At 36.1% G+C, this 24,887-nt stretch overlaps 1 protein-coding gene across 4 annotated transcripts in view; it reads right to left on the reverse strand.

The window, feature by feature from the left end:
* Positions 1-24,887, reverse strand: part of CNTN1 (contactin 1) — a 266,848-nt gene that overhangs the window by 103,311 nt on the left and 138,650 nt on the right. For all 4 annotated transcript variants that reach the window (XM_081131031.1, XM_081131032.1, XM_081131033.1 and 1 more), the window contains 6 exons: positions 21,207-21,342; positions 20,126-20,158; positions 15,069-15,201; positions 11,488-11,660; positions 9,514-9,609; positions 3,635-3,841 (listed from right to left, as the gene is read on the reverse strand). In XM_081131031.1, the coding sequence (XP_080987157.1) occupies positions 3,635-3,841; positions 9,514-9,609; positions 11,488-11,660; positions 15,069-15,201; positions 20,126-20,158; positions 21,207-21,267 (703 nt within the window). In that variant the 5' untranslated portion in view covers positions 21,268-21,342. The remainder of the gene's footprint in view (positions 1-3,634; positions 3,842-9,513; positions 9,610-11,487; positions 11,661-15,068; positions 15,202-20,125; positions 20,159-21,206; positions 21,343-24,887) is intronic.

A 24,887-nucleotide genomic window follows, 5' to 3' on the forward strand; every position in this document is an offset into this window, starting at 1 on the left:
CTTTTCTCTGTACAGGTCTTGAAAAATATCTGATCATGTCACAATGTATAGATTTATTTTTTATGCATATTATGTATATAGTACAAATTTTACCAAGCATTTTCAATCATATTGGCTCATTCTGACAGCTGTGTGAATCAATCTGATTCAACTCACTAAAAAAACATTCAAGAAGTCTTTAGGGAGCATCAAATATATGTGTAAAATATTGTGCCAGGTGCTACATGGGCCTTAGGAAGGAAAGGAAAGAAGAAAGAAAATGAGAAGGGAAAAAGAAGAAAGGAAAGAAGAAATGAGAAAAAAGGGGAGAGAGAATTATCCATGGAGAATAAGGCAAAGGGGAAATAGTTGAAAAGAGGGAAAGAAAGTGTCTATTCAGACATCACTGTGCTCATCACTATAGGTACTTTATTTAATTTATGTAACATTTCAGTCCTAAAGGATGTCCTATTCCCTCAAAGGGGAAGAAATAGGCTCAGAAAGGCTAAATACATTATTTAGGATCACTTGTGAGTGTATACTTTATGCTACATAATGCTAAGGACACAAAGAGGTACACAGTGACCTGAAACATAAGCTGAAATAAAAATAAATGATCTAAAAATGTAGCAACTAAGGAAGATTATCGGAAGAAAGTAGCTATGGAAATTTCTGGTAAGGCATTTGAATTGGACTAGCCCAGGCTGAAGAAACAGCAAATTATGACAAAGTTCCAGGCCTGTGGAGGAAATGAAAAAAGGAAGTCTAGCAATATAAATGTTGAAATATATGTAGTTAAAGGTGAATTTAAACCTGCAAGCTAGAGGGCTTGTAACTGTGATATTAAATATTTGGAAACTAATTTCCTCAATGGGTTTTGGTAAGAGAAGTAATAGGAATATTACCTTTGGTTTAGGTAGAAGACCTCATTGGCAGTTTTAAAAAATGGAGCATGGAGAAGAGAAATACAGAATAGAGTCAGGGATCTAAGGAAGATTGATTCATAAATTCAGAAAAACAGATGAGCACCTGACCTAGGGCAATCACAGCAGGAACAGAAAGAGAAGAAGAGATCCAAGTTGTGTTTTAGGGGCAGAATCAAGAGGACTTCCCTTTGGATCGATGTATTCTCAAGGTGTAGACTAAATATCCAATGCATCAGAATCACATGGGGTGCTCATTGAACCTTCAGATTCCTGGGTCACCTCCCAGGCCTGCTGAGTCAGCATCTCTGGGTTCCACATTTTCCTTAAACTTCCCAAGTGCTTACATAGTCATTGAGAACCACTGAATTCACTGTCTTGAAGATGAGGGGTGGAAAGGAGTTGATTAAAAAATGCCACCCTGAAGTAGAAGAAATATGAGATTGCTAAATGAGATAAGAGCACCAGAAGAGTTTAGAGGGAAGATAATAGGTGTGTTTGGAACATTTTGAGCTGAATATCTTTGGGAATCTCCTGTGTGAAAAGTCCAGGAGGTAGGTAGAATGAAATACTATGTAACACAGGGGAAAGTTTTGGAAATGCGAATTGGGAGCCATCTTCATAGAGCTACAGTTGAAAGGTGTATATAGGTGCGGATATCTAGAAAAAGATTAGAGAGAAATACAAGAAAGAGGGTGATCTGGTGAAGGACACTGTGGAGAATTTGTCAGGGAGGGAAGTGGGAGATGAAGAAAGAGCTGAAGGAGCTGGGGAAATTAGGCAAAGAAGGGAGAGTTTAAGAGATGCTGAGGAGACCAAGTGTAAAAGTTCATACAGAATCAGACTGAAAAGGCTTCTCTTGGATTAGCAAATTGGAAGTTGTTTTGATTACTCAAGATTGTTCACACAGAATACAACAGAGCACCCAGAGGGAAACTAATGGAAGAGAGTTTGAAGATTCAGAAAAGAAAGGGAGGGACTGATGTAGTGAAGGCCCTAAATAAATTAAATGTGAAATGGATCAGGACAGTTGGAGGAATTAGCTTAAACAGGAGGAGGAGAACCACTTCTACCAAGTTAGAAAGTAAGAAATCAATAGACTCTCTGAATTTCTGGGGGAGAGTAAGAAAGAACATTAGAGAAGTTTTTATATCATGGGTCTTTCTAACTTGAAAGTAGTGGGTGAGAGGATCTACTATGGAAGGAAAAAGAGGGGTTCTATGGAAAGCAACCTAACAGAGTGATCCGATCATAAATTTCTAAATGGGCAGGTCATGGTGGACAGTCACACCCCAGGCCTATACCTTCTTTAGTGAGAGGTTTTTAAGCCAGGCCTGTCCGTTGTTCTTGTGCATGTAGGGTAACACAGCTTTGAAATGTCAGAACTAATACCCCTGGGAGACTTAACCACCCTTAAGAAAGCACATGATCTCTTTATTCTGTAATCCAATCCCTTTTGCCTTCCTTCCTCGGTCATGGAATCTTCTTTATATTCCCTCCTTAATCTCAAATGCATAAAAACAAAAAAACTTCAAAACTTTTATTTTCTGGAGCATGTGAGATCTTGCTCCCCAGCATATGTCCTCAGTTTGACTCAAATAAACTCATAAAAATTCTCTACAGGTTTGGGCATTTCTTACGTCGCCACTACTAAAATGGGGGAGAGAAAAAGAGCCATTAAAGTCAAAAGGTGTTTATTGAATACTAATCGACCACTTGACCCTGGCCTGAGGAGAGTAATAAAAATGGAATCACAGTGATATGCTGAGATTTTCCCCATTGTCATACCCAACTTAAGGGTAGAGGCAGAAAACAAACCTAAACCTGTCAACAAGGAAACCCGTATTTTCTCAAGAGCTTGAACTCAGTGGTAGTGTTGCCTGAGATCAGAACAATGTCAAGTAAGCAAATACACTGTGACCTGATTTCCTCAAGAGGTGGTACACTAAGGAAAGGAAGGTAGCGTAATAGGAACCTGGGAAAAGGGAAGCTGAATACGGCAGTGGCTATAGCATATGGAGCCACAGTAGTCATACATGTGCTAATTATTTACATTAGAAAGACAATTCGTATATCAATAGGCATCATGTAAATAGTTTCTTAAAAATATCAGATTAGCCCGGCCGGGCATGGCTCAGTGGTTGAGCATTGACCTAGGATCCAGGTGATTGGGGTTCAATTCCCAGTCAGAGCACATGCCCGGGTTGTGGGCTAGATCAATGATTCTCTCATCATTGATGTTTCTATCTCTCTCTCTCCCTCTTCTTTCCTCTCTCTGAAATCAATAAAGATACATTTAAAATATATATATATATATATATCAAATTAATCCAACTGCCTTTCTTCCTCACTCCGTAATAATTTAGTTTTTAATCTACTTATTTGTTCTCATTCCTAAATTTCCTATGAAGTGGGAATGACCATGAAAATAAGCAGATGTCAGCAATTCCCTTGTAATTAATATACTGGTATTTGGCTAATGAATCAGTCCTTTGTATTCCTTGAACTAGAGGCAACCAGTCTGACCTGTGCCACCCTAGGGCACTTGCACGATGTAAATCACCTCTACTGGAAAAGCTAAGGAAGGGCCAGTCCGTTCAAAGTGTTCATCCTCTGTTTGCCTTGACTGAGCCACCAGCTCATCTCCCCACTGGATATTTCTTTTCATTGCTGTAAATCTCCCAGAAGCAGACAACCTTGCCAACACAGAATATAACAAATAAAATACTTACGTTCAGGTAGGGGAATGAGTGGGATAAATTTGCTGAATACACTCTTCGTAATAGAAGGACTGGATACGAAGCAGGAATAATTGCCTTTGTCTGATGCCTCAACATTCGCGATGTAGAGATTGCCATTTGTCTGAGACACAAATCTTCGTTTATCCATTGTGATAAACACAGGAAATTCATTTAGAAGCCAGCGGTAGCTAAGATCATCTAGAAAAAAAATATTGTCTACTAAATATTAAGCTCTTCTACAAAAGCAAACACTTTGTTTTTTAGTAATAATCCAGTGCATAATCTAATCTAGGCTATTGTAGAGCATATGTTGGAAGTAGGCCAAGACAAACCGCAAATTTTCTAAAAGCTACTATAGGTTGAGTGAATATAAACATGTTGCTAAGCATTATATATATATACGTATATATATATCAATTATTTTTAGACTACTAATATTCTTCTATTCCATTGATGGACTAAATGAAACTCAGAGATTAAATGCTTTGCTTAGAATTTCATGACTGTTAAATAGAACTGGGATTTTTGAATCAAGATCTGATAATTCAAAGCTCATGACCCACTTCCCTACTGCATTTTAAAAATAAAATCAATATTACTAACCATACTGTGGCTTTATATCTTTTTTGTTTTGGTGCTCCTATTTTAAATTATAGATTTAGAAATGAGTTTATATAACCTGTTCTGGCCACTGTTAAAAGTAAAAACCACAGGAACGGAGGAATGTATGTTACTACTTTTCTTAAATATTAGGAAGCAGATCATATTGTAACTCTTAACCACAGGAAATTCCTTTGGCTGAACATACTGGCTGGTGTGACCAAAAGGTTGGATTTCCTCATTAATTTGCTGTTTTTCATGCAGCTTTCTCTTCCTATCTCCCCTCCCTGCTTTGAGAATGACCCCAGAGGTATCATGCAGAGTGGTAATGCCCAAGAGGGAACTATGGGCATTGCATACTTCTCAGTCACACAAGTTGATTTCCTTTAAAACATTATTACCATGTGAAGACAACTGCCACTAGGAAGATTATAAGGGGGATCTCTTATGCTAAGTTAAATCAGAGTTTAGATATGAGATGGTGGAAGGCCAATATCTTTGAAAAATAAAATAAATATGGAACACCACCCTTTTGCTTTAGGGAGTTCAAGGTGACTAGAGAAGCTGCCAAAGGGAGTGTGAAAGAGAGCTGACTATGAAAAAATACAAGAATTTCTGGGGAATAGTAATCCAGGGTATTCCATTTAGATTAGCTACATAATTTTCTCCAGCAATTTACAATATTGGGGAAGTAAATGAAGACAATTACATTATCCTCGTTTTAGATCTTAGCTTTTTAATAGTAGAAGCAGTATGCTTGTGTTATCAAAGTAAATAGAAAATTCAGAGAAAGTTAAAAGAGAAAGAATATTAAACCGTCATAACTCTCCAATTTAGAGTTATCATTAACATATATGTTTTTAGACATTTATATCTGTGAATAATTCTATCATTTTAACAGTTATCCTTAAGCTGACTTAAGGTCAGGTAAAAAACACAGAAAAATCCAGATAGGAAGAAACTTAGGGAACAGCTTAACTTGCTGGGTTCTTGAAATTGGGCAAGAAATAATGCCATGTAATTTTTGCTCCAAAATGATATATATAGTAAATTGTAAAACATACTGTAAATGTCTGATTTGTGAAATACTTTTTTTCTATTCTCAGTTAAAAATATAACTCAATATTTTGCCATGATTTCTGGTTGCAATTAAATTCCAAGAAATAAGTCAGGGAAAATATAGATTTCCTTACAGAAAAAAATAATTTAACGTTACAATGTTTTCAAGATATCACACACAAAATACATTTGGAATAGTGTGGGTACTCCATAGTTATGTGAATATGGAGACTTGCTTTTTAATTCTAGGCTAACTGTAGCTTTGGTTAGGCTATTTAATGAATTATTCAGTTTCTCTAAAGTTTTATGACTTTGTTTTGTGTTCCACTCATAAGAAATATGTGAAGAGGAATGAAATAATGTTTTAATATTTGAACTTTTATGGGACAAAAGCTAGGTCAGTGAAATTATTGTGATGAATATTGTGAAATTATTGTGTTTGCACAAACACAAATCTTGGACTATAGAGCGATTGGTTTGGCTGATATAAAGACCAGTGTGGGTTCTCCACTTTACTTATTTAATACATGTTGAGGACCAACCCCAGCCAGGTAACTCAGTTGGTTAGAGCTTCGTCCCCATGTACCTAGGTTTCAGATTCGATCCCTGGTCCGGGCGCATACAAGAATCAATTAGTGAATGTATAAATAAGTGGAACAACAAATCAATGTCTCTGTCTCTCTCTCCCTCTCTCTTTCTCCCACCCCCCATCCTCTCCCTCTCAAATCAATAAATTTTTAAAAATACATACTGAGGACCTTCTATGTGCTGCTAAACAAGACAGATGTGGTTTTTGCCCTTGTGGGACTTGTAACATAAATAAATGTAAATTTATCTAGTAAAATTTAGCCTACTGATAAACCACTCACCTGGACAAAATCATAATTGCAATACATTAGAAGCCATCATTTCTCATTAAAGCAAAGGTAGGAACTGCTACTGGCATTTTCAGACAGAGACACTGAGGTTTAGCTAGGTCAGTTGACTTCCCAAGGCCACACAGCAATAGGGAGTCAGAGGTGGCTTTCTAACCTCCCTCTCCACCCCACGACTGCCCAAGCTGCTCCAGGATTGCTGTGTAGCGCCCTGCCTCTCCAGTTTAAGAATAAGGCTTATTTTTGGCATTCAAGAGCTAAGTTCTGACCGAGTTCTCACAGGGACTCGATGGATTATATTTTTATGTCTTCCCCTGCCCCACGCAGATGGTAACATTAATCATCTCCGAAAAAGCCAACACCTGTTTTATTCATAGCACTGTTGGCTTCAATAATAAATTATAAAGTTATTTTTTTAGGAAAAGTAAGTTTCAGCACCTGTTTCAGAAATGTTGCTTTTATTGATTGATGCCTGAGATTTCTTCCCTTTGCCTCAAAAGAGTATGGGCCATGTTACAGGAAAAATTTGTTTGGGGCAACTACTGCACATTTGGCTAGTTTCATTGTATTATTTTATAACACATCACTTATCTAACCTTGCTAAATAATGTATATTTCTCCTTGAAATACATCTGAAATACTTTAGGGTTCCCTGGATGAATAATTTGCAAACTTTCTAGAAGATGTTTGTGCTTTTTTTTTTTTTACCTCAATAGAATATAATTTACCTATGCCAATAAAATAGCTAATAGCTTCTAATTAGTGTTTTGATACCCATAGTAAATTATACATTAAATTTACTTAGAAAGAAATGTTTGCCAAGTTATACTGTGGGCCCAGGTAGTCTCTACTGTGCTCTCCCATTCCTGTCTGCTGACCTTTTATCCTATTGGGCTTCTTTTAAGATAGTATTCAACATGCCAGAGTTATTTTTCCAAGAGCATTCTTACTCTCTTATTCATTTAAAAATTCACACCTATGTCTGTTATTAGGTATTCCACCCCCTTCACCCACTCATCCTCACCCCCTTCCCACGCATGTAAATGTACGTATCTTTTTCAGGATGAAGAGGTAATTAACTCATTTGGCTTAAATATTTGAATCCTGTTTTTGTCCATGACATTCTTCACTCAGCACAGCAGTTAAGATGCCACAGAGACTAAAATAAGACTCATCTCAGAAAAACCTCAAAGCCTGTTCCACGGACCTCTTCCTCCCCCTTCCTATCTATACTAATTCTTTAGGTAATCACGTGCAGCCCGATGGCCTCAAAAACAATTTATGTAATGATGAATCACAAACTGCTATTTCCAGCTCAAATGTTGCACCACATTGGGCACCACATTCATACAACTGCCAGCTTTCGACGGCTCCTTTTGGAAGTTTAATAAGCGTCTCACACTTAACATGTCCACGCCTGCTGTTCCAGGTAATGGAGACTCACTCCATTCTCTCAAGAGCTCATGCCCCAAACTTTGATGCCAGCCTTGATTCCTGCGTTTCTCTTATACCTTACATAAAGCCTACCAGCCAGTCCTCTTGGCTCTTCCTTCAAAATATATCTTTCGTTTTAACCACTTCTTCCTACCTGCACTGCCACCACCCTGCTCCATCACCTGTTGTCTCTATTATTGCAATGCCCCTTAACCGGTCTGGTCTCACCTTTACCTTCCCTTCAGTCTTTTTTAAAACAGTAGCCAGGCTCATTTTTCTATAACTTAAACAATGTCATGTAACTTATCTGCTCAAAGCCCTGCAATACAAATCTCAAACTAAAAGCTGATGCAATTACTATGAATTAGAAGGTTCTGTGTGATATGGCTCTTGAGTCTCTCTGATTTCATTTCTTACTACCCACTATCTCAATCCCTCTATTTCGGCCACCCTGGCTCACTTGTTCTTCCCCCTTTCAGGCCTTTGCTCTTGCTGTGGCATATGCCTGGCAAGTCCTGCCCTCACATATCTGCGATGTTAGCTTCATTTCCTTTAGGCCTTTATTCAGTTACCTTCTCAGTGATGTCCTTATAAAAACTCAGCCATCCCCTCAACACCTCTTCTCCATGCTTCCCTGCATAATATTTTCTCCCTAGAGCTTATCTATTAATATTTATCATGCTCTAACTTTGAACTTTTTTTCTTATCTACATCTGTCTTTCCCAGTAGAAGGTCCCTGAGAGTGGGTAGCTTTTCCTGTCTTGCCCACTGAGGTATTCCTGTGGAATAAACAATGCCTGATACGTAATTAGTACTCACAAGAGATTTGTTGAGTGAATAAGTGACTGAATGAAGCCCATCCATTCAGTGTTGAATATGGCCAAATACAGTCATTGGTTATTTATGATCATTTACTTTGCCGGAAATGCTATAAAGATGGGGAAATTCTTTTTTCATAGTTTTGGCAATTCTTCAAAGAAATAACTATTCTCTCATTGAAAGGTTGTAGCAACATTTTGAATCTATATTAATCCTGTATTTATCAATTATGTCTTTCTTATAGTTATTAGAAGGATAATTACTAGTATTTGATATGTAAAGAATCAGTTTTTGTATAATTGAAAATAGAGTATATATACCAGATTAATATATTCCATACAAAATTATTTATAACTGCCTATTATGACTCATTCTCTATGGAAATATTTAAAGTCAAATTGATGGCATACTATTAGAATATAAGAATATAAAACAGTGTGAAAAAGTGATATTTATTTATTATTTCAAGAGATATTTGATAAATAAAACAAGTGAAAACTGTTGACTATATACAAACTGTTCATCTTTCAATTAGCACTTTGGCAGCTTTTATTTTAGCCATAACAAATTACTGAAAACACAGATTCAAAGGTTGAATCTTGTACCAGATGACACTTAATTTATCCCCTTTCTAAACTAGATGATTATTCTTGCAGATTGGTGCTACTAATGAGATTAATATTTATTACATCTTTATCACTTTCTTGTGTTTAATTACAGTTCAGAGTATATTGTAGATGTTAAATTGTTAATAGCATGATTGATTATATATCACTCCTCAGTACCTTTCTATTTCAGGAATCATTTGTAGAAAATCTATCATATTTTCTCCAGTGTAGCAGAAATATTAATGGGAACATAATCCAACATATATACTGTTTATAAACTGAAATGATCATACATTTTTGGAATTAGGGTCAAGTGATTAAAGAGACAAGGAAACCAGCCACTGGTGCATGATACATTATAAGGTTACACAAATACTGAGTCTAATTTATTGTAAATGTACCATCACTGTTAAGAAAATAAAAACTTGCCCATTTCATTCCATAGAGGCTCACAGGCACAGAGGAAGTACATTACCTGGAAAATGATACGGAGGGTCACAGAGTAGCACCATTCCTTTTCCTTCTTTCACTCTGACCTCAGGACGTTCCTCAGGTGGGAAAGGATCAAGATCTAATTGTGAAAACAAAGAGGAAACATTCACTGTCTGGTCAATAGAGACAGTCATTGAAGTTCACCTTCCAGCTGCTAATTCACTGTGGATCTGAGTCTTCTCAGGTGGTGTGACGAAGCCTACCAAAGTCAATTCCCCATTTTTCACATACTACAGAAGGTTTACACACGCTACAGAAGATTTTCACACACTACAGGAGATTTACACACACTACAGAAGGGTGCTTTGGAGCCTGTGGATGCTGGTAGCAGCCTACACAACCCTTCTGACAGCCCTGAAGATTACAGATAGCCTAAACCTCTGCTTCACATTGAGGGAGAATCTCAATAAGGATATCTGAAAATACAAGGGGCACACACAAAACCGGGGATCTACCAAAGAAAGCAAGTAAAGAGGAATAACTTAGAGAAATGGGCTAATGTGAAAGGTCTATTTCCCTTCCTGAGGGAGGGTTCCAAAGTGGAGAAGGAATCAGGGTGAAAGACAGGATCCTAGTTGAAGAGCGTGAAGGTCACCGATCTCTTGGTTCTTTTCAAGTTCTGGGTTTTCCTCAATTCTCATTTCCTGTGTGTTTGGAACTCACATTTTGTTTGATTCCTTGATACTCTACTATTTGACTCTTCCTTTGTTTCACTGGGGCTCATCCTGTTTCCATCCTGCCTCATCTCCTATTCCTTATCTGTCATCAGTACTCAAACTATACAATCTAATTGTTATTTCTCTCAATATATTTAGATTTCTGAAAAGTCATCATCCTAATTGTTACCTTTATCCAGTGAACCCTTGACATCTACACTTCTAGTCCTGATACTTCACTTGGATGCCATTCCTATCCTCAGATACTTAGTTGACATTTCAACATGGATAACTTATGTTATCATAACCTCTGCATGTGAAGCAACCATTTATCTGCTTCCAACCACCCTTTAAATTGGTTTTATTTGCTCCCATCCCATTTTTAAGGAGAATAGAATATTTCTACCCTTTGACTAGACTTCCTTTTAAAAATATATATTTAGTTAAGGTCGTCTTTATTTTCAGAGCAATCCAATCAGTCCATTATTTCTTTGAGGATTGTTTATTACATACAGTGCAACTGTGATCACACCCATTTGATCTGACTGCACTTCATGACCCTGTTTCACTGCCTCCTAGTAGTCACTACCACATGGGTCCTCTAAAACATCATTTTAATCCTATAATTAATTTTGCAAAAGATTCAAATGCTGACATACTGCAGAACATCTAGTCCAACTCCTCTCCCAATGCACCATATTCCTGCAGAACAACCTTTAACTTTTACTTTAGTACAGTGTCTCTCAAAATATTTTTCATTATTGCACCCAACAGGAGAAATTTTATTTAATTTAAACTTAAAATAAGTGATTTAATTGAACATAATTTAATTTTTTCCCAGTAAAAGAAGTTAAATACTAAGGAATGAGACTTTGTCTGGTAGCGCTGAGTTTTGGAGAGTCACAAACCATTCTGCTATAATATCCAAGATGGTTTCTTCCCCGCAAGAACCAACTTTCACTCCCTCTGGTGTGATATCACCCCCATTGAGAATACATTTCCACTGATGTTAATTTTTAGAAACTTATTCAAGATCTCTCAGGACAAGGCCTTAGTTTATTTTTTAATGTTACCATTCACTATTTCAAGTGCATTTATAATACCTCTCATGATGCTTTGCTCTCCTGCAATTTTTTCTTCTCCACACAGTTAAGGCCCACTAATCACATAAGGCCCATTTATGGAGAATTTTTTTCACTTTCCTTTCTTCCCTATTTCTTTTCCTGCTGAACTCGTATGATAACTTCTAAGTTTTACTCCACCTAAACACACTTGTGCGTTTTAAAGTTACAATTACTTACATCCAAAGCTCAGGGTGGCTTCAGTGCTTCTGACCATCCCGTAGTTATTTGATGCTAAACAATAGTATACTCCAGCATCTTTCTGTTTGTCAGGGTTGTTGATAACAAGGTTTCCTCCTACCATACTGTACCGATCATTTGTCAGATCAATATCCCCATTATTCATTCTCCATCTATGAGAAAAAGAAGTAAATGTCATTCAAAGGTCACTGTGACCTTTGTCTCATCTAATACCATTCTAAAATAATATGGGGACAGCTCATTGTGAATTCAGACAATTAAATAGATGACTCAGTGTGGTATTTCTTCACACCCTATAATTGCATATTCTGGGCTCATGATTTATAATTTAGCTCAGGCACAGAAAGGTAAATGTTCAAGTGCATGAAATATTCCCACTTTTTCCATGAAACATCCCAAAGGACAAATATTTTATTGAATTTTCTAGATAAATTGGTCTCTTAGCGGATATACATGGTTTATAAATGATATCCATCTATGCACTCACTCAACTCATGCATACCTAGGTATGGCATTTAAAATATGAAAAGAATTCCTCTAACGGAAATAAAATATAAAATGATATATCAATATTTGATTTTAATATCAAAGTAATTTTCAATAAAACAAACTAACTGAAATCAGGGTTTTCACAGTAAATATCATAATCTGACCATAGAGGTCAATCACACAATTTGAAAATGATTAACAGTCAATTGAGTTTTGGTTTCCATGCCACAAATGTAATATTGCAAATATATTTTGGGGGATTGTGCTATAAATAAATTGACTAGAAACAAGAATCCAACGTTGTCGCTGAGATGATAAGAATGCATGTGGAAAGCAGTTTTCAATTAAGCTTCTCACCTGCATAATTTTATAATCGTTCTGTATCAGGGATCTCCCTTAAGGCTCAGTGTCTCTCACAGTGTTATAAGATAAGAGCTAGGGTTAAGTAGGGGCTGTGGCCTCAGTGCTAATTGCCTGGCACATTTCTGATTAGGGTCAGAATCTTTCCAAAAAGATATTTTGGAATCTCTCCTAATAAATAAAATATTTGGAACATTTTTAGTTTCATTTTTACAATCTAGGAGGTGATTTCAGAGCAAACACAGAAAACCTTGCTTTGCATTTTGAAAAACTACCAAATTCCAATCCCCAAAAATTCTCCCCCTCCCCCAGTTGATGGCATTATTGTCCCTGCTTGAACCATCCAATGTCAAATTGCTTAGTATTTGCCAAGGCAATTGGTTTCCCTGTTGAGCAGTTCCAGGTACTATGTTTTGTTCCCCCCCCCCCCAAAAAAAAGTTGACTCCAAATTTTTGTTTATTGCCTTAACTTCCTCCCAGGGGATCTGATTCTGCTTTTGATGTCATATAATGATTCAGTTTTGCCATGTTTGGGTAAGTTCATCGGTCTATTTAATTTTCAGAAACACCAGGACACTGTCGGAATCCCTTTCCAACAGCGTTATATGCAATTTTATTGAGGTGTTTTTTATTTGGAGGGAAAAGGAAACATAACAAAAGCCTTAAAGCTGATAATTGAAAGGTAAAGTTCCCTGTTGTACCTTTGAGGATGTTTCATTGAATACCAAATTATCACCAAACGTGCCACAAATATAAAACTACTATGTGAATGACAAATTGCATGATTACCAACGTTCGTAAGGCCTGCCCCGAATATTAAGTAAACTTTTAAAATTTCAAGTGTTCTTTTCCATCAGACAAATTGAACGCTTAGCTATTTTTCCTTTTACTTTGCTGTCAACAGCAGACAGCCTTCAAAGCAAAATTACACATCGACTTCCCCCCGCTGGCTCTCCACATTGCGGTGTGGACAGTCAGGCCACACTCGCCCTGGCAACTTCTGTGCTGCCCAGCCTGTGAAAGGGAGCCAGGGACGCATTTACCAAGAGAAGTTTTGCTTCTTATTTTTATTTTTTAAATTTTGGTAAGAACACATAAAGGGACTGGAGGGAGTGGGAAATAGGCAGTTGTTCATCCATGTGTACAAAATTGTGGTTATTCAAAGCTTTGCTCCTTACTCCTTACTGCCTCTGCCCGGTGGGGTGGGGGGGGGGGTCACAAGAAGCCCATGTTTCCAGAACACTATCTGTTACAACTCTTCCGTTTTGCTGCCTCCTTTCCAGCCTGGAGGCTGATCTGCTAAGGTTCCAGGTATGAATGTCAAGGACAGAACATCACAGAGTAAGCTTCGCGGAAATAGCTTTTGAGATGCTATCAACCTACCTAGGAAGATACATACTGAAAATTACATGTATCTCTGAAAGTCATAAAACCTGTGTTTCAGCCCTGGGTCTATGATTTACTCACTCTGAAGAAAGTCAGTTTATTTATTCAGGGCTCAGCTTTCGGCCCTGTAAAATTATGTGCTTGGATTAGGTCTCCTCTACAGCCCCTAGTGGTTACACTATTCCATGTCCATAAAACCCATTACGTATGGCTTAAGGGTAGAAATAAGTCTAGCCCATCACATATATTCAAAACACATGTATAATTTATAATTTATAAAATGTCTACTTATATTGCACTCCCATGCATGAAATTGAAACAATAAAAATAATTTCAAAGGGATAGTGATGTGGTTTCTAAATTCATATTTTATTTTCAGAATAATTTTGTAATTATAGCCAGAGGCAAGAGAAAATGAGTTCGATTAGAATTAAATGGGGGAAAGGGGCACTCTCTTTGATAACAACTTTTTATAACAATAGAAAGTCATTTTTATATCTAGAAAAAAAATCTAGTATGAAAATCAACCTTGTTTAATGACAACCTTCAATTAAGGGAGGTGACATTAATATACTAGAGTCCCAATTTCTCCATCAATCACTCGCTTTGTCTTCCTGGAGCCATTTCATTGGTGAAATTCAAATCCATGGGCACCTGTTTACTTTTTCAATCTTAGGTTTTGTATCAGGCTAGAAACTGTTCATGTATTTTTTTTTTTGAACCATCTGAAGCAGGCAAGCCCATTGTTACTTTTTTAAAAGTTATTTTTGACATCATCAATGCGTACCCCATAAAAACAGAGAAAATGGTTTCTATAGATTGTCCAATAGGTACAGACATTAAGAAATTTGCTGTGTTGTCTGAATACAGATCTGAGATGATTGAAAAAAAAAGTGTTGCTTTCTAGAATTATTTATGCAAGCACTTTAAATGTAGTTAATACAGAAATATTACCCATCATCTGTAGGTGTAAGTTATCTAGGCCAATACAAAGAACATTTTATCTTCAAATGTGCATGATCTCCATATAACCTTTTGCATGCTTAGCATGATCTCCATTACACAGTTTTAAAACTGATGTCAAATGACACTGGCATTATCTTTGCAGAAAATAGTAAGTAAATTATTTGCATATATTTAAGAAAATTACTATTCAGGCATTAAACAACTTCTTAAAAATAACTTGTCTGCCAACATTTTTGTTAATTCCCCTGGACTTTGTAGAAAGCCTTATACTATAGCTCTCTCTTTCGGCAGAGTCATAGATGCTGATCTGTAACTCCTAGTTTGCCACTCCATTCTGAATGAGAAGTGAAGTACATTACTTGTAAACTGGGAAAGGGCTGGCACGTGCCCTACAGTTTAGTGACACTTTTCCTTCTGGTGATTCCTCTGGATAAATGGTATTAATTGGTTGCTCTTCAAAAATTGGTCCAAAGCCTTTGTCTTCCTCAGAAACTGTAAGAAAAATGAAATTATTTTACATTGTGCTGATTTATAAATCAAAAACATTGGAAACATTAAAAAAGTCTTTTGAAAAAAAAGTCAGAAACACAGAATCTATTTTTATTCAAACTGAAGATGTTTGCCTCTATAATCCTGGGGAAAACATTTAGCTTTTTATTCAAAAATTGTTTCTGCCCATCTCTCATCATTTCTCCCAAAGCACTCTGTGTTGCCATGCTTAACGACATGCAGCTCCTCAAACAAGTCATGTTGTCAGGCATCCGAGCTTGGCACACATGATTTTCTTCTTTCTAGAACCACCATCTCACTTTCCTCCTCCTAACAACATTTGTACAGTCCTTTATGACTTAGCCGTAGAGTCCATTCCTTCAAGAAGCCACATCTCCCTGTCCTACCTTCAGCTGGTCCTTACTTGTGTTCTCATAACTCTCTACCCAGCATATGGTGCCTAACACACCTACTGTGTAATTATTGATGCAAGTTTCGGTTCTACTAGATTGCAAATGCTTGGGGACAGGTGGCTGTGCCCATAGTCTCTGTATAATATTCTTAGCTAGCTGTCAAGCAGTCTGCAACACAATAGGTGCTTAATTTTTGAACAGCAGAATGAATGAATTTCTAGATGCTCTGGGTCCGTTCTCGTTCGTTATTTTTTTTCTGAACATGTAACCAGCACTGGTACTTTACAATATCTAGAACAATCAAGGCATTTACATGAATATGGGAACTGTCGAACTGGTTTAAAATCCGTCACAAAAATACACACATCGGGAAGCAGTTGCTCTTACAGTATATCCTCTCTGGACAGGTAGAGTGACACTCACAGCCAGACGAGGAGAGGGGCAGCCCATGGCCTCAGTGTGGCAGCTTTTACAGAACAGAGCTAAGAGCCAAGTGTCCCAAATGGATTAATACCGATGTGTATGGCTAGAAAGTGGGGATACTCTTACATGGGATCACTGTGACATCTTTGCTAGTCAAAGCTATGGTTCACTTCTCCAATTTATTTTTAAGAGAGAGTTTAAGGAAAATGTCACAGAGACACTTTGTCAGTTCTAACACCAGCCTTGAGGATGAGAGCTTTGTTCCCGTTTCCTGTACCAAGCAGTTTAATCATGTCATTTAAATCTTGCCTTAGTAGTATTAACAGTGCTTCTCCAAGCCTCAGTCTTACCCTTCATAAAATGGGGATAATAAAATATACCTCATTACATTATTGTGATAATTATTTTGAGACAATGTATGTAAGACAGTACTATACCTGGCTTATAGCTTAGAGTCAGCAATTAGTGCTATTTTTCTTCTCAATGACAAGTGCTTTTCAAGAATTACATGTATATATTTCTGAATACTCCACTTCCATCTGCCCTTTATAGGAACAGATAATTAAACATTTAGGGGATAAAAATATGAAATTAACTGCCAACATAATATTGAATTTATTTTTCACATTGAAACAATATTATATTTAATATATTTCCCTTTGCTCGTTTTTTAGATAAAAAAGCAGATCAAGACACACTTTATATCACATTAGTGTTTCAGGTAAGTATTATTTTATAAATATATGTTCCTTGCTTTTCTAAAATTTTCATGCCTGAAAAAAATGATGTATTTTATTAAGTGGTTTAGCAATTACTCTACACATTTTATTTTGAGAACATGTTTGGGCCCTTGGAAAGTAAATTACTCAAAACAAGCTTTTGAATTGCATTGACATGCTCAGTGCGAACCTCTGGATATCAACTTCATAACCCCCCCAAAGAGTATCTGAGGTCATCACTCTGTTAGCTCAACCAGGCTGCTCAGAGGAAGGGGAAGAACTTTCAGGGAGGCTACAAGGCTCAGCAAATGATCCATTAATGCAAACATTATACTCTCTACCAACAAAAAATTAAGTCATCTATCTATCAATTTTTTTTGTAGAGCCATGGAAAAATTAGATACAAATTATAATGCTTTGGAAGTATTATAGGGGTAAGGGGCACAAGAAATAAAAAACAAATTGTTATCATGTTTTCAGTATATATTGTTATTTTAAAAATATGTGCCCTTTTTTTAGTGGATAGATTCTTCTGAAGAGAACAAAATTATAAATGACATTTCTCAAGCTAATTGAAGAAAAAAAACCTAAAATCACACTTTCTTTTGATCTACTCTTAATGCAAATTCATTTATCTTCTACAATATGGTTGTAATCTGTTGCAGAAGTAAGTTCATTTCCTAAATTTAAACAGAAAGATGAACAAGAAAGAAAGAAATCATATACGAATATCTGTCGTCAGATTTACAAATGCGAGTGAGATGCAAAGCTGCTGCTTTTTCCGCACCGCTCTCAGTTTCATGATTATTATAATCAGTTGTATGAGCTAAAATGAGATTGCTTCACCTCTCACTGTGTGGAAACGGCCCAGTGTTATCTTGCTACCCTGTTATTTCTGGTTAGTATAATTACAACTTATGCTTGAGAGTTATTTTTTATTCATTTTATACCCATTTTGAAACAAATTTTATTTCTCATTCTATAACATGTCATCTCAATCTGTTAGTTATCAAACGTAATTTTACATAAGTGTATTTATTGTAAGAAGAGTCTCAGGAAAAAATCTATTAGAAAAAAGCCATGGCAACAAAATTTGAACAGAGGCTAATATTGGAATTTTTACAGTATTTACAATATTATAAAATGGTTATGGCCTGGGTAGTGTTACACGCTCTCTTGAAATACAATAAATATTTAAACTGTCTCAAAGCATACTTCTTCTAGACAGTGGCTTGGGCTTTAAATACTCTGGTACCCCAATCCTCTAGGATCGTGGATAATAGGTAAACTGCAGTAATTTACCATAACTAAAATGAAAAGGAGTTGGTTTCAAGGACGTGCAGCAATCAGTGATTAGGACAAAGACCAGGGGCAGATTAGCAGGAAGGTTAAGCCAACTAAACTGTCCTTTGCATGGCTTTACCTGCCCAAGGAGAGCCTATCACATTTCTTGACAGCAACCACTTCTTTGACATATGGTCCACCCCCGAAGCCTCTAGACACTGTTTTGCATCACTGCCTGGGCATCTTCTCACACCTACCTGATGTCTACCTATGTGTGCTGTACAAGCCAAGGAATGTCTGAGGGCACAAAAGCTAGGACCCTTCCCCTACAGGTTTCAGAGGGAGCAGGGCCCTGATAACCCTTTGGTTTTGAACTTCCAGCCTCCAGAGCTGTGAGACTATTTTCTGTTTTTCTAAGCCACCCAATTTTTGGATAGTAGGCCTAGGAAACTAATCTGTGTATTATCCTTATTATTTAAGTAGTATAAATACTATTTAAAGTTATAATAAACTGTTAAACATTAATGAACTAGCCTTTCCAAAATTAATTTAACAGTGATTTCCTTTTTAATTTAATTCCTATTAACACCCCGCAAAACAAGTGTTCTTTAAAATACTGACCTGACACAGCCCATGTTTCCCACGCCTGCACTGCCTGCACTTTCATTTGTGCCGCTTCCTCTAAGATTAGCTCTATTTCTAACACATGAAATACTTACCTACTATCATTGAATATTCCTTAATTACTCAACGTAGTTATTTTAAAGTTCTTAATATTTTTATCACTTAACTTTTCTTATCCCTTATTCTATGGTGAGGTTCTTTAAGTCAGGTAACGTATCTTACTGATCTTTATATAGCCTATGCGTAGTGATTCTCAACCCCCAAGGTGCAAATAAAAGTAGCTTTGGTGGCATGCAGGCTGAGCCTTTCCGTCCTCTTAATCCTATGGCACCGAGGAGCGGCGTCCCCGGCCCACCCGGCACGGCCGGGCTGCTCGCTGAAGCCCGGAGCACTCCCTCTCCCACCACTGAGCAGCGGCTTTTACGTTACCAGTTTTACTCTGTTTATTGAGCACCTATTATGCAGTCACTGTGCTAGAAGCTACTGTCACATTCTTTTTTTAGTTTTAAGTCCTCCCAGGAATCTTGAGACTTTTACATATTGGAAGGTGGAGGTTCATAGAAGCTGAGCAATTTGCACGAGATTACACAGTGAGCGAGCGCCGGGCTGCAAAAGCAAATCCAGGTTGGTGACTCTGGCTCTGTTTTTTTCTGCTATATCATATAGCAGTGCCTCTTTTGCTGGCAAGATCTGGTCAGTGACTGAAGCAGCATCTAAACAGAGTTGCTAACTATAGTCAATAACAACAAACAATACATTTTGCAACATCTTTGGACTCCTAATTAAACTTGATCTTAAGGTTCCAGGTTAATGACCTTTAGTTCTCTCTCTTGCAGCAAAGCAGGACGCTTTCAAAAATAAGTTAGATTTTTACAATATTTAAAATATTGTTTCAGAATTTAGTAGCATAGGATTGTTACAAAGAATACAGAAAAAAAACAGGCCACATTGAATATTTCCCATTTGCTGCAAACCTCTAACACGGTGGTTTTTAACCTGTATGCTGCAATAATTTTTAAAACATGCCATACCTGACTATTTAGTCAGGGGCACTGACCTCTTTCCCCTTAGACTGTCAAATTAAAAAATGACAACCGCCAACACAATAATAGCCATCCTGTGTGAATGAATCAAAATTATACCCATTCTTTTGACAGGCAAAATATATATATTTTTGGTGTGCCACAGAATTTTAATAATTAGTTTATGTGTGCCATGAGATGGAAAAGGTTGAAAATCACTACTCTAATTTAAGGATATTTGTTTATGTTGCATTCATTCACTCATTCATTCATTCATTCGACAATCAAGCATGTTGCCTTACGACTCCAGATAAACCGTCTTACAAAATTTCCAAGTGATCTAACATTACAGAGTTAGATAGAGTTAGTAGCTTAAAGCAGAGATGAAACATGATTCATTTGAAGAAAGTTATTTTTAAAGTTTACCCTTTCATCAGCTTACCTCCATGACCATACCTTCTGTGCCATGTAAACTCTAAAAATGAAAGAAAAAGATTTTAATCCTAAAGCAGCTCTTCAAGTTGTGGTTTCAAACATTACTCAAATACTGAGATACTAGTTGATGAAATGAGATTACTGGCCCTTTACTATTAAGGTTAAAATGTTATTTATTATATTTGCATAATATATGTATATATGCATATAATTATATATGTGTGTATGATTTCTGTGGTTATATCAATGTCATTAAAATTCTTAAGAACTGATGAAATTATTATATTTTGGGGGTTCTTAAGCCATCATCATAATAATTACTCCCCCAAATAAAACAGCATATTTTTACTTAATAATAAATAAGATACAATAGATGTCCATTAGTTCATCGTTAAGCAATCAGTGGGGACTGATAAATGATAGGATACATTCTATGTCTTGAATTTGTTTAACTATAGCATTCTTAAAACTGCTTTGTTACTCTTAATGTGCCTGCACATATTTTGTAGATTATCTTAAAATTGTTTTTCATAAGACTGACCAGTCAGTAATAAAAATTAAATTATATTAATTTATAAATAAATAAATAAATAAGGTACAAGGGTAACAAATGCTAAAAACCAAGTACTAATTATTTTACCGCATTCTACTTTTATTTCTGCTAATAAGGTTATTTAAATCTATTGTATCTGTATAGTGAAAATACTATATAATGGTGAGTTGTTAACTATCTTTTCCAAACCACATTAAATGATCTCAAGTTGAAATTGGCTATAGTAAGAATATTAACCCCCCAGGAATTTACAAATGCTACACAGCAGGGTGTGGTTTTTTTTCCCCCTCTCAGAGATTCAGATTTTATACATTTATAGCACACTACTGCATAAGACTGGCTAAATCTTATGAAATTTTCATTGAAAGTAAATTTAAAAAATAGGGTCAACCATAATATATATTCATTTACTTGTATGACCCAGTTGTTAAATGAAAATATTAATTCTAACTTTCTACACCAAATTAATGAAGTGAACACACATATTGATTGTTTTGACATAATTTATGGAGCATATGCAAAGGATATTTCTTACCTGATAGACAGGTTGTAAAAGATAATATCACAAGGTGACTAACCAGCAGCCACATTTTCATCTTGTGTTTAGTAGAGGTCGGGTTCAATTTTCAAAAAAAGCTTTAGCTTTATGGCAGTTGGATAATATTAAACACCTGCATCAAGAAAAAAAAAGAGAAGGAAGGGGAAAAAAGGAAGGAAAAATGTTTGTCACTTGGGGTCAACAACGTTATCAATTTTATCTTCTTTTATATTCCTTGTTTGTAGAATATGTTTTTGTTTATTTAAACACATTTGTAAACCCCATGTTGAATGGAAAGAGCACATTCAGTCTCAGGATTTCAGCTGCGTCCTATACTGACACTGTATGACCATGAGCAAGTCAATCAATTGGTATGTTTTAGTTTCTAATGGTTTAACAATTGAGTATAATATTACCTTTTCTATAAACTGCACAATTGTAACCATTTCAATATCATTTTGATTGAAAACTGACTTTATCTGAAGGGAAGGTAGGTACAAAGATTCAATTAAAGATTTGTTTGTATAAGAACTCTGTACAAACTCAGGCATTATACACTAGCATTACTTGTTGATAGTTTGTGGAAAATTTTTGCCAGAAATGCTAATTTTAAAAAAGCATATATTTTTGTTGATTTCAGAGAGAGGAAGGGAGAGGGAGAGAGAGAGAGAGAAATATCCATGATGAGAGAGGCATTGATCGGCGCCTCCTGCACGCCCCACACTGGGGACTGAGCCCGTAACCCAGGCATGTGCCCTGACCACGAATGAAACCGTGATCTCCTGGATCACAGGTCAATGCTCAACTGCTGAGCCATGCCAGCTGGCCAGAAATGCTAATTTTTAAGTGTTAAAATATATTGATTAACAATACAGTTGCTCCCCTTCGCCTCTTTCATTTATTCATTCCACAAAAAGAAAATTTTTGCTCCTCATGTGTCAGCAAGGGAGAATCTAGAATTTGTGGAGCCAAATCATTTAAAGGTGGAGAGCTGTTTTTAAGAAGAGGAAAACATTACTAATACAAACAAACCTACAAAACCGTGCAGCAGCCTAATTAGAATATCTTGCTTTTATAAATTTCCCCCCAACTTATGACCACATGATTACATTGGTGAGGCTTTACCCAGGGCCTTGGAATCACCTCACGTAAGTGAGGAGCCCCACAACTTAAGCTTCATCAGCATTGTGGTAAACCTACCTGTGTGGATGGGCACAGAGACAAAGGAATCAAAAGAAAGACACAGTTTGTTTACCCTTAAGAAGTCCACAGATCAATGGGAAGACATATACGTTCACAAGTCAGTTGGATGAGATAGTTGTTTGGATCTACATACTATTAAACTTGAAAATATGTAAATAATTTTAATTAAAAGCAGTAGGTCTGACTTGTAAACTTTTACTTGTAAAATACATCATGGTGGGCATAGGTCTGACTGTGGTGGACAGGGCGTTACGGTGAAGGTACTGCACTCTTAGATTTGAGTGCCTTTGGTGGCTGCAGAACCCTGCTGCTTCTTACTAGAACTTGTTGGGAGCATCAATCTGAAAAAACATTAATTCATATTTTTAAGGCACACATAATAGCCTAGGAAAATCTCATGACACAGTGTTGGATATAAAATATAAATCAAGAGAAAGACTGAAAAGAATTCTGAAAAGAAAACACCTAATGCTATAATGTTCAATAGTATATGATAACATTTCAACATCTTTTATAATGCAAAAATAAAATGGTAATGACATGTTAAAGAAAAGTGTGAGATCTTACTATTTTTTCAATTGTGATGGATTTTAAGACCATAGTTATCCCACTCTACTCCTCACCCCACCCACTCTACCCCAGTTTGCCAAAGTCCTAGCATTAGCAGAGACGGTAAAAATATTCAGTGGTACTACATGGGCCAGGACAAACACCTTTTGGTGTATATATTTTTCTGAACTGAAAAATCATTTATTTAGAGAAAAAGTTGGGTTGAATTATTGGAGAAAACAGTGGAAATGGGTCAAATTAGCAATAGGATATATTTTAAATATCTCTGCAAGAAATAATTTTTAAATGTCAGGATTAATTTATGATCAATTTCTTTTTCTTGGACATATGTGAGAAGGTGAGAACTATAAATTTATATAAATTGCTTTAGGTCTGTACTTTTAAATTTTAAATTAATTTTATTTCTTTTATTAAGGAGGAATAATCAGAGAAAAAAAGGGGAAATTAAAGTGAAGAATAAAGAATAAAGAAAAATTCTTTCAGGAGGCAGGGAAATCAATTAAATCATCTACGAAAGGATTTTTAGTTTTTTACTTTGATGATGTATAGTTTCATTAGTATTTCAATATAGACCTAAGTGAAAATTACTGAAACCTGTATACATTGTTTATATCTTCTAAAGTTTCTCTTAAAAAATGTACATTTGAGTATTTTTTTGGCCTGTTGGTTCCTAATTCTTCTCATTGAGTTATGTTGACTAATTAAGATGACTTCTTAATGAGGAACAAGGTAGAAAAAGCAAACACATAAAAATATACCCAAATTGTTGTATTAAATTAAACAACTATTTTTGTAAAGATTAATTTAGGTAATATATTTACAAACACTTTGCAGATTAAAAGCATATGAAGTTTAATGTGGCACTATTAATAAACTATTTAATCTGAGAACTCAAAATAATTATAAATAATAATTTTAAATACAAAATATATTCAACTTTAGGGGCAAGGGATGCTGCTGCAGTTTGAATGTAGAGAAAGCAGCATTAACCAGAGACAAAAATAAATATAATTACTGTTAGGGTATCCTTCATGTTTTTAATATTAATGAGTTATATAAGTTTTTAAGTCTTTAAGTTATATAAGTCGTTTTATCTCATTAACTTTACAGGCAGTTTGGAAAAGGAGAGTAGGTCTAAAGGAAGATTAGCTGTGTCCACACAGAGCAAGTGATTTCAAAAAACTAAAAATAAAATACAGAATAACTTCCTAGGTCAAGGACGTCATTTAACATTTCCTTCTCAAAAATGGGAATTAATGGCAATGTATAGTCAAAAGAGATCAGAAGCATGGATACATGGAACAGACTGACAGAGGTCAGAGGGGAGAGGAGAGGGGGACTGGATGAAAGAAGGTGAAGAGATTAGCCAGAGAACAAATCTGCATAGCCCGTGGACACAGACAACAATGTAGAGATGGCCAGAGGGAGGGGGTGTGGAGGTTGGGTGGGGGTGGGTAAAGGTGGGCAATGGGGGACATCTGTAGTAGTGACAACTACATTTTTAAAAAGAGACAGAGACCAGATCCTTTCCCAAGTTTGGCTCAACCATTCTTTAGCTTGAAACTTTGGGCAAGTTACCTCTGACTCTAATTTTTCCCATGTACAAAATGTGGAAAGAATGCTTAATTCATAACATTATGGCCAAATATATTTAGTAAAAATTTCTGAAGAATGTGTTGTTTTAAGCCTAGGAATAACTATACACACACCCAAGGAAAATACCCACTTTTTGAAAATGATTATAAATAGTATATCCAACAATAGAGTTATATCCTGCCCAACTAGCAGGTAGAATGTAATGGTATTGACGCAACTGCTTTAGCCCATGAAAGACCCTTCCACTTGATTCTGTGTGAAGTATACATAAAAAATTTTCAAAACATTTCAGTAAATGTAACATTACCA

The sequence above is a fragment of the Miniopterus schreibersii genome, assembly GCF_964146895.1.
Source record: "Miniopterus schreibersii genome assembly, chromosome: 2".
Taxonomy (NCBI): Eukaryota; Metazoa; Chordata; class Mammalia; order Chiroptera; family Miniopteridae; genus Miniopterus; species Miniopterus schreibersii.